This window comes from Cyprinodon tularosa, unplaced genomic scaffold (genome assembly GCF_016077235.1).
Source record: "Cyprinodon tularosa strain WSP-4 unplaced genomic scaffold, ASM1607723v1 ctg1246, whole genome shotgun sequence".
In the NCBI taxonomy this organism is placed as follows: Eukaryota; Metazoa; Chordata; class Actinopteri; order Cyprinodontiformes; family Cyprinodontidae; genus Cyprinodon; species Cyprinodon tularosa.
In genome coordinates, this window is record NW_024038055.1 from 34,229 (window position 1) to 44,624 (window position 10,396).

Genomic DNA, 10,396 nt, shown 5'->3' on the forward strand with positions numbered 1-10,396 from the left:
TGTTGTGCAGCGAAGGGCCCCCAAAACCCCCCCCCCCGACTGAAAGGGGAAAAAAAAATCACTGTTTTAATTATTAGTTGTTTCCCTTATATATTTTTTTCCCTATTTAAAAATTATAAACTTTAAAAAAATTTTTTAAAATTAAACAGCAGATTTCAGATGGATCAAAAAATGTGTTTCAGTGGGTTTTTCCCCTTAAAAAAATCAGCCCCTCTATAAATGTGTTTTTATTCATTAGACAGTTTAAATTTTTACCATGCCCAAATTTTTTTATAAAGCACTCTGAAAAACAAAATTCCCCGCTGATAGAAGTGGCAAAATGGGTTTTATTAGCTAATCTACCTAATCTACCATGTTTGGTATTTAAAGAAAACCCCCAAATTTCGCTGAGCTTAAAGAATCCCCAAACTAAAGTTTCCTATGGGGCGGCATTTCTGTGGTTTGAAATTTGTTTTAAAATAAGAAAATGAAAAGTTCTCCTTAGTCCTCCCCCGTTCAAGCATTCAGGGCCTGTTCTGCATCCTTTTAAACCCAGGCCAAAGGGGAAGGGTTTTAAATTTCCCCCAGCTTTATTTTGGATTCATCTGTTTTTTACTTCCTTTTTTCTCTAATCAAATCTAATCAAAGTGCTTTGAAATGCAGGAAGGAGGGGCTGAGTGCAGCCTGCAAACTGCTGCAGGAAAGAACTGAGACAGAGGAGAGAGGAGCAGAAGAGACAGCATGCAGAGAAAGAAAGAGCTAAATACAGAAAAAACACTAAATGTGGAAACTGAATTCAACATTTGTTAACAACGGCTGCATTAGATTGGAAATGTATATATTCTGAGTCACATGGTTCTAATTATTATATCTTTGGGTTTTTTTCAAGTTATGAAGTTTAAATATTTATATTAGCCTGTTTTTAACATGATCTTTAAATAATAAATGTGAATTCCATTTCATCCAATTTTTTAAAGTTACATATTTTGTAACCCTGCCCCTCCAAATAAAAACTGAAAATAGGATTTTAACCTTCCTAAAAGTTTTTAAAACTCTTACCTTTTTGTTATATATTTGTGACAGTCATTAAATCTGCTTTATGACTGGATAATAATAATGAGAAATAACTGTTGTACTTACAGAGGAGCACTCTGACAGATGCTTCCTTCATTGCGGCTCTCAGTGTGTGGACAGTTTATTTCAGTGACTGTAGTAGACAGCAACTAGAACCCCCCCTCTTCCTGTGAGGCTTAAAGGGACACTATGCAACATTTTTCAGTTAATTAATGTGTTCCATAATGTTATGGATGACTAAATGAGTCATTTCAGGTTGAACAAAGGTATTCTCGGCCGCCCTGGTGGTCTGTGGGGGAAATACTGCACTTGCAACTGCAGGAGCACCGACCCGCACCCACAGGCTCAGAAGTCTCGTGAGAGTCAGTCTTGCTTTACGGCGAGAACTGCTACACCCCCCAGTTAAAAGCATGCTCGTTGCTAGCACAGTGGCAATCTTTGTGCAGTTATGCTACGTTCACGCAGCAAAAGCAGCAAAATCGCATCTGCTGCTTCCTTTTTGCTGCTTGTACCAGTTAGTACTGACGAGCGGCTGAAGCACTTTTGCTGCTCTGGCTGCAAAAGTGTGTCTGACGCGCGTTGGGCGGAGCTTCACTATCCTTTCTCTGCCTTGCAGCTATATTTGCTGTGATCAGTGGGAATAAAGTAGTTTTAATATGTGTTTAAGTGAGAAAATACACCTGAAAACGTAATCAGTGCAGTCAGTTCATTCAGATTATTATCCTGCCTTCAATATTTTTTCTGTCGGAGCCGCTCAGACCCCCACATACCAGGGATGCGCCGACATTATGGATCCCTTCATCAGCAGCGGTTCACCGCGGCAGCTGGTAGGTGTTTTTCATCTAAATAATCCAAACTGCATATTCTGCCGGCAGATTTCTGCATTTTAAGTTAATTTAGGCGTCAATAAACTAAGAGCAGTGATCATCAGCGCTGTGTCTCTCTCCCTGTCTCTCACCCGACGCGCTGCTGCAGCCGCTCAGACATGCTGCGCCTGCAGCTCAAAACGCACCGCGGGACCTTTGCATGTAAACTCGCTGCTTCTGTCGCGCCAGCTACATCCAGTGTGAACGCAGCGTTAGTCATTCGCTGCTAAGCTCAAAACAACCGCGCCTGGCTTGACGGAGAAACCAGGTGAACAGCTGAGCATATTTACGACAGTGCACTTTTACTTTCGCCCTCTGGGGGGAGCCTCACTGGAAAATCAACACCGGTTGCATAGTGTACCTTTAAACCTTTTTTAGGTTGAGGAAGTGATTCAGTTAAAAATGAATTGATGAAGATACAATATAAATGTGGCTCATTATTTCATTGAGCTTAAAGCTCTCAGTTCTGTGTAGCTGCTGCTTCTGTTCAAAGTTTTGATGATAGCAGTGGAGATTCTAGACCAACTTCAACAGGGGGGCCAGGGTGGGGCCCGCCTTTTTTCAAGGAGGAACAGAAAAAAAAAAAAACGTTAAAAAACAGAAACAGTAGTTTATTTTATATATTAAATGCGCAGAGGAATTAAAGAGTCACCCTTATCCTCTGTTTGGCGGTTTCACTTTACTTGAAACACAAAGATTATTTATGGCTCCTCTTTTCCATTAATAGAAAAAAATGTTCAAATAGAGCGTCCCAGAAATGCTAATTTGCACTTCAGAAGCAAAAATATTTCACACTCAAAAGCAAACAAGATAAAACAATTGTTATGGTTCTCATTTGTTGTGACTCTGAGTTTTCTGTTATCAGTTGTTTTGTTTTTATTTTCCATAATATTCTAGCTTTCTTTAGTTACTCTCTGTTGCCCCCTTGTGATTGTTTTCTGTCCCCTTGGATTCCCTCTTGCCAGTTCCACCCACACCTGCTCCCCATTCAGCTCGTTAGTCCATCCTTTGTTTTGTTCTCCTTAAATACTCCACCTCTGCAGTCACTCAGTGCTGGTTCCTTCTCTATGCTGTACTCGTCTACTCAGTTCATCTCCCCGTGGCTTCTCAGCCTCGTTTTTTCCCCTGATGTCTCCATGGTTTTTGGTTTGTTAAACATTTTAGCTAGATTTCTGGATTTGTACCTCTGTTTCCTTGTTCTTCAATTAAACCTGTCAGAACTAATCTCTGCTTCACTCGGCTCTGCATCTGGGTCCTTACCCCTTGCTCACACTGGCTCCGGTGCAGTTACCGAGCCGACGGAGACCGCAACTCCCGCACACCCCCTCTCACACCGCCCTTTTGACTACGGCGCGGTGCGGCTCCCTTAACAGGTCCGGAGATTTAACAGAAGTTCACTTGAGTTCACGTAACTTCACGCGATAACACGGCCCAAATAAAGGATTTTTGCGAGAGCTTGTTGCGGAGGGCTCCGGCACGCCGCAAGGATAGCTTTCTTGCGGAATTTTCTGCAGCGCCGGAGTGTCTCGGTAACCGCAGCCGGACAGCTCAGCAGCCGGTGAGAGAGGTTTACGTCTTTTTAATGACTTGGAATCACTGCGGCGCCGCACCCACCGCACCGCAACGGTAAGACCGGAGTCAGTGTGAGCCTGGGGTTAAGCAACCTTACCCCCCGCTTGTGACAACAATAAATAATGTAAATATATAAGGCTCAATGAAATGAAATATCTAAGGTGTTTTATGTTCTCAGTCTGTCAATCACTAAAGCCTTTCAACCAGTGATTACATTGAGCACGTGAAGCATGAGGCATGAGTTTGCAAAGAACAGTATCAGCGTTTTCTCATCCTCCCTCTGTGGCCCATAGTGGATCCTATACGCCGGCCATAATTGATTTCTCTGTCCAGAAAAATGTCTAGCCTAGCAAAAGCAGATGAGAGGCGTTGGTTTGTTGGTGCTAGCTCAGGAGGAGAGCAGCAGAGAACCAGGGAAGATAGGACAAGCATACCTGGCAGACAGCGAGCCAAAGCTAGAGTGAGGGGCTGTGACAATTCTACCAGATCATCCAGGTTCAAAGTTTTCTAAGGAAAAGCAGTTGATTGCGCTCAAAAGCAATTCCTCACATTACACGCTACAGTTTTAACAGGAAGAAACCTCCAGCAGCACCAGGCTCAGTGTGGTTGGCCTTGAGCAGATGGTGATTGGGGGCTCATGGTGTCATAATTCTTGGCACTAGTGCTGGTTTAATTCATCATTTAACACACCTGTCAGCTCTGCCCCGCCCATCAGATTCACCTGAATGCCCCTGATGGACTGATGCCCCGTCCATCAGATTCACCTGAATGCCCCTGATGGACTGATGCCCCGTCCATCAGATTCACCTGGATGCCCCTGATGGACTGATGCCCCGTCCATCAGATTCACCTGAATGCCACTGATGGACTGATGCCCCGTCCATCAGATTCGAATGAATGCCCCTGATGGTCTGATGCCCCGTCCATCAGATTCACCTGAATGCCACTGATGGACTGATGCCCCGTCCATCAGATTCACCTGGATGCCCCTGATGGACTGATGCCCCGTCCAAACCAGTTCTCAGACCAGTCACTAGTGCCAGATTATTTGCTGAATTTAGTCCAGGATTGTTACCTTTCTGCCTGTCTGATTCTGACCTCATTCTGCCTCTCAGTCTGCCTGAACCCTGTCAGACCTGTCATAGTGGGTTTTTGGATCTCTGACCTTGTTTCTGTGCACCTGGATCCTGCCCTGGATTATCTCTGGACACATAAATCTGACTCTGACCCGATTCTTGGATTCCCCTCTTCATTGTCTCTGGGTCAAAAATCATTTCTTGCTGACTGTGTGTAAATTTGTTCTCTGCATTGGGGAGCAGTGGGCCCGCAGTGTGTGGTGCCCAGGGAGCAATCAGGGGTTAAGGGTTTTGCTCAGGAACCCAGAAGAGAGGCTGTGGGGATCAAACCGGACATGCAACCTTCTCAGAGCACAAGCGCACTGCTCTGACCCACTAGGCCAACACTCTCCTTCTGTAACCATGGCCTTGTGCATTCTCCTGGACCAACAAGTGACTGTCAAGGAAGGATTCCTCCAAACTAACCTGGATGGATTCAAGAATCCTCAGAGATTCACCAGTGACATCACACCACAACAGGCTTCTTCAAAAACTTGCAAAGTTTGTCCTGAAATTTAGAGAAAGTTAGTGAACCTTTGGAAACATTGCTCTTGGTTTCTGCCTGGCCACTTACCTGTTCAGTCCCTTTCCAGAAGTTCTGTTTGCTGACTCTGGAGAATCCTTCCAGAACTGCAGCAGTTTCATATTTTAGTAAACTGTTTAATCTCCATCTGGTGCATCTGGTTGAACTCTGGATCTCCTGTTTTCTGGTCATTACACAAGGAGATACAGTAGAAGCATATATACAGCATATATAAAGAAGCATATATACAGTTTTTACTTGCCTCCCAATAGTTATTTCTAGATTGATAAGAACATGTAGGCCTACATTTGATAAACTTTCTAATTGGCTGTCAAATGTTTTTTTTACTGTAGCCAATGTGTGATTTTTCTGTCTTCTTCTCTTGCTGCGTTTACCTCATATAACTGTTACCTCAGAGCCCAAAGGAAAGTTTAAAAAATGAGTTCATACTGTTGAAGATCAAATGTGACAAATCAATAGCGAATCCCCCTTGACGTCACATCCCAGATTAATGAAGCAACCGACTCCTATTCAACACTCTCTCTTGCCTGCGACTTTGAGGCCTAGGAAGGGGGGACATATGCTGGTTTTCACCTGAGGCTACGTCTGTAGCCACCAAATCCCCTTTGGAGAAGAGTCTCTGTTTACTGGCCGACTCAGACTGCCTAGAATTCAGAAAGATCTGAATTCCCTTTTTTTCTGCCTTTCAAACCAATTTGAACGCAGAGTTTTATGAACCTGCCTGCTGAAGAAGGTGAGAAAACTATCTAATTCTGGCTGGCCCACATTGCAGCCCAATTCCTGCTTTCAGGAGCGGCTAGAAGCTGCTGACCTTTTTCTATACTGGCTCTGCCACTGCCTTGAACTGTGAAACCGCCGCACCATGACCCATTGGTTCAGCTGCTGATGGGAGCCTGTCTAAGCTGTCTGCTTTAAAGCTATCTGGGGACGGCCATACTAAGGCTCCTGTAAGTGATTGAATGAAGCCCTGCAGATCTGCCTCTGTTGTTTGCATCAGAATAATTCAGGTCTGCTGGATGAAAGGACTGAATTTCCTGAGTTAAATCCAGCAAGACTTCCGTCTTTTCGAAGTCGGACTGAACAGAACCAACCGAACTAATGCTCCTCCCTGCTAAGAACAGATAAAGATCATTCAGCAGCTCCACTAAATGTCAACACTGTGTTATAGAGCACTAATCTATAAAAGCTTCAGCCAACTGCTTCATGGACAAATGTTTAAATTAATTATTTTTTAGATGAGCGACAGAAATAAGGAAAACATTTATCTCCTCAGAAATGATTTATTTATTGCAGGATCCTGCATATATTTGTCTTGTTCTAATTTTTTTAGTAGCTTTGACTCATATCTGACATTTTCATTCGACTATATTTCATGTCAGTGAACATAATGCCAATATTTCAAGCTGTATGCAAAATAGTAACATAGGAGTCCTTTGAATCTTTTTCAGTTCTTCCTTAATAAAATCAACTTCAGACTTTGACCAACCAGCGTGTTGATGACACAGGTTACATCTGCCTAAAATGACCCTTTATTGGCTGGTTAATAACAGCTGATTGGTATAAAAACACTCAACATGAATCTAGTTCAGAAAACATCCTATAATGTTTCAATAGAGGACGTCACTTTCTGAAATAATCTGAGCTCTTTGAATAAAAGTCTTTTTCCTGAAATCCTTTTATTTCTAAAACACCAACAGATGTTAGTGTTTTAGCAATAAAACCTTCTCTGTCTTTATCAAAATGTCTGTCAAACATAATGAAGTTCAGATAAAGTGATCAGAGGGGAAAACTGATCTAAATCTTATATTTTATCTTCTTCCTAACAGGAGCTCAGAAATCAAACAGTTCTTAAAGTTCTGGTTCCTGTCATCCATAAAAATAAAAAATAAAAGAAGCAATTCGCCTTCATTTGATTTCTATCAATGATGATGTTATTCGTTGACGTTACTGTAAGTAATACTTTGTTCTTCTATGTCTTGATTCCCTAAAATAAAACAAACAAAAAATGCTTTAAGATCAGTGATATTAACCTTTGACACGTAACAGAGGATAGATGACCAAGGTTCCTCTAACCTTCAAATTTCCTCTGAAAGCATCGTCTCCTCAGCAGAACCAGCAGCAGAACCACAAGAATCATCTTTGAAAGTAACGGGAGAAGGTAGGAAGGAAAGTGGCAGAGAGATGGAGAAGATGTTGTAGATGGAGGAGAAGTTGGAGGATCAGGAGTTGATGGTTTTTCTGAAGTAAAGATATTTATCAAATAATTACTAATAATGTTTTTTAAACTAATATGAAACATTGTTTTCATGGATCTGACCTTCAACAGAGATCCAGCTGGATGGAGACGCTCCATGACCACTGATGTTACACCTGTAGAGGCCTTCATCAGAGCTGGTCACATGGTGGAGGGTCATGTGACCTTTGGGCTCAGTCCTGATGAGGGAGCCATCTTTATAGAAAGCAGCTGGGAGGTTGGAGGGAGTGGTCTTTGTTAGACAGCTCAGAGTGACGTCATCTCCCTCCATCACAGGGAGGACAGGACTCTGCAGGATCACTGATCCACCTCAACACAGAGACAAACTACAGCATTTCATCCATTTCCACACAGCTTCATCAACACTAACTCCACAGTCTGATCTTACCAGTGACAGTGAGCGGGATGCTGCTGCTGGCTGCTCCCTTTCTGGACGACCAACACCAGTAAACTCCACTGTCCCATGGGTCGATATAACTGATCTTACAGGTAGAACCAGCTGGTTCCCCCCATCCATCTCCACACTGAGTCCTGGTTCCTCTGGTTGTGTTCCTCCATACAGTCCATCCAGCAGAGCTGTTGTTCTCCTCACAGCTCAGAGACACAGAGTCTAACTCAAAGAACTGAGATCTGCTGGGACTCACAGTCAGACCAGCTGCTGGAATGAAAAACTCATTATTTATCAGAGATCCAAAGTTTTTGCAGAGAAACGATAGCAAGTGTTTGAAGAATAAATTAAAGTTAAGAAAATCTGAAAATTTTAATAAATATAGATGTTAATTCTGAATATTTGGGATTTAAAACAGGAAGTGAACCAACCTTGGTTTATTGTGCATCTCAGAACCGAGGTCAGAACTACAAAGAGAAGAAAAATTACTTTGGCTGAACAAACAATTTCATCATTTCTCACATAAAGACAATTTTACACCTCAGATAGTTTCCATTCAGACCATTACTGTAAATGTTGTTCCAGCAGGTAGAAAATAGCTCTATGTCACAAAGTTCTATTAATATTTTCCATGTTTCTTCTATTCTTTTCAGATTCCAGTGATTCCATCATCAATTATCTACAGAAACCCAGGAAATGTTCAGAAAGAATCTACTTACTGAGCAGAAATCTGACAGATGTTTCCTTCATTGTGTCTCACAGAGCTCTGATAGAGATGTTCAGAAACTGAGAGTAAGACCCTCCTCTTCCTCTGTGGTTGAGGGGCTGCAGGAACAGGAAGCAACCAATAGGGTAAAGAAACGTCCACCAATTGGGCCCTGAATGTGGTTTGGCAGCATCATAACACTTCCTGTTTAGCTGTAAGTTATTTATTTTTAACACGCTGATGAAGATTCTCACTCATGCAGATCATAGTCGTTCCAAAAGATTGTTAAAAACAATCCACCGGACTTTGTTTTTAAGTTTGAAGACATTTTGCTTCAATCCAGGAAGCTTTTTCAGTTCAGAATGTCTGGAGTAGCAGTGAGCTCCAGGCTTTATAGAACAGCCCAACAAAAGCTTTTTTATGGGTTAGAAAACATGCAAATTGAACAGAAACAGGTCTCCTAATGGGGAATCGTTAAGGTCGTTGTTGGCCTGGCTTACCAGAGCGATGTCCTCATCACCTGCATGGTGACGCGGATTGAGATGATAGCAGGAAGGAATCAATTCTAACCACTCCCCATTATAAAGGGGTGGACCTGTTTCAATCTGAGGCCTCCTCCTCTGTTTGTAGATGATTGTTTCTCTTTGATATAAAAGTCTGTCTTCAGCTCTGTCTCCAACCATCTATTCTGTCTGAATAACCTGCTGGTCCTCAGAGTGTCCCCTCTCCTTCAGGTGTAGGTGAAAAGCTGTCTCATCCTGACCAGCTGGCTCTGCGGCTGTGGAGAGACTGTTTAGTTTCTCTAATATAGACTTCTGGACATTCCTCTCTGTTTACCTACACCATCAACGTATGAGGACCAAATGTTCTGATTCCGGACTAAATTTTAACTTATTTCTTTTAGGGGTGTCATCACTGTTGTTTTCCGTGGTTCAGACATTATGTCTTGTGTGTTGAGTTAGTTCAGGTGATAGCAAATTAACTCTCATATAAAAGCTGAACTCTGCCTGGTTGATATTTTATAATGTTTTCAAATCTTCAGTGTTTAATATTAAGTGAGATCCAGTATATGATTTCATTAATGATATTTTTGTCCAGCAGAGGGAGCTGTTAGCTAACGAACAAACATTGCAGCTACTAGAACTCACTTGATGATTGCTCCTTCCTGTGTTTCCAAAAAGGCCAAAGTAAATAACCCAGTCCTTCTTTTCACTGTAGACAAGCCATGATCTGCTTATCTGTTCTCCATTTTTCATTTGGATGAAATAATAGCTAGAAGTAAATCTGTAGTAAATCTCCCGTCTCCATTTTTTGGAAAGATCCTGTCTTCTCCATACTATCGAGCAGCGTACTCGATCAGACAGCTGCTTTAGCCAGAGTGCTGGGTCATCTTCCAGAAGTACACTGCTGACTAGCTGAGTGGATGATGCTGGACTAACAAATACAAACGAAATTCAAAACTTACTTGTAAGTAAAAATGTAATAATTTATGAAATGATTTTACCAATAACATCATGAAGTTTGCAGATGACACCACGGCGGTGGGCCTCATCAGAGATGAAAACGACCTGGACTACATCCTGAACGTGGAGAAGACCAAGGAGATCATCTTGAACTTCAGGAAGAACCGGCCTAACCACGCTCCACTGGTCATCAACAGCTCAGCTGTAGAGGTGGTCAGCAGCACCAAATTCCTGGGGGTGCACATCACAGACACCCTCACCTGGACTGGAAACACCACCTCACTGGTCCAAAGGGCCCAGAAGCGCTTGGACTTCCTGTGGAGGATGAGGAGAGCCCACCTGCCCCCCCCCCCCCCCCCCCCCCATCCTCCCCACCTTCTACAAAAGCACCATAGAGAGCGTTCTGACCAGCTGTCTCACTGTGTGGTGTGGATG

At 42.7% G+C, this 10,396-nt stretch overlaps 1 protein-coding gene across 1 annotated transcript; it reads right to left on the reverse strand.

The window, feature by feature from the left end:
• Positions 1–6,977: 6,977 nt before the first annotated feature.
• LOC119777550 (basement membrane-specific heparan sulfate proteoglycan core protein-like) lies at positions 6,978–8,568 on the reverse strand. The gene is made up of 6 exons (XM_038276454.1): positions 8,512–8,568; positions 8,224–8,259; positions 7,793–8,059; positions 7,468–7,713; positions 7,224–7,388; positions 6,978–7,134 (listed from the first exon to the last, which is right to left on the reverse strand). Exons 1-6 carry the CDS (start codon positions 8,540–8,542, stop codon positions 7,082–7,084), a joined length of 798 nt encoding a protein of 265 aa, XP_038132382.1. The 5' UTR covers positions 8,543–8,568; the 3' UTR covers positions 6,978–7,081.
• Between the last annotated feature and the right edge of the window lie 1,828 nt (positions 8,569–10,396).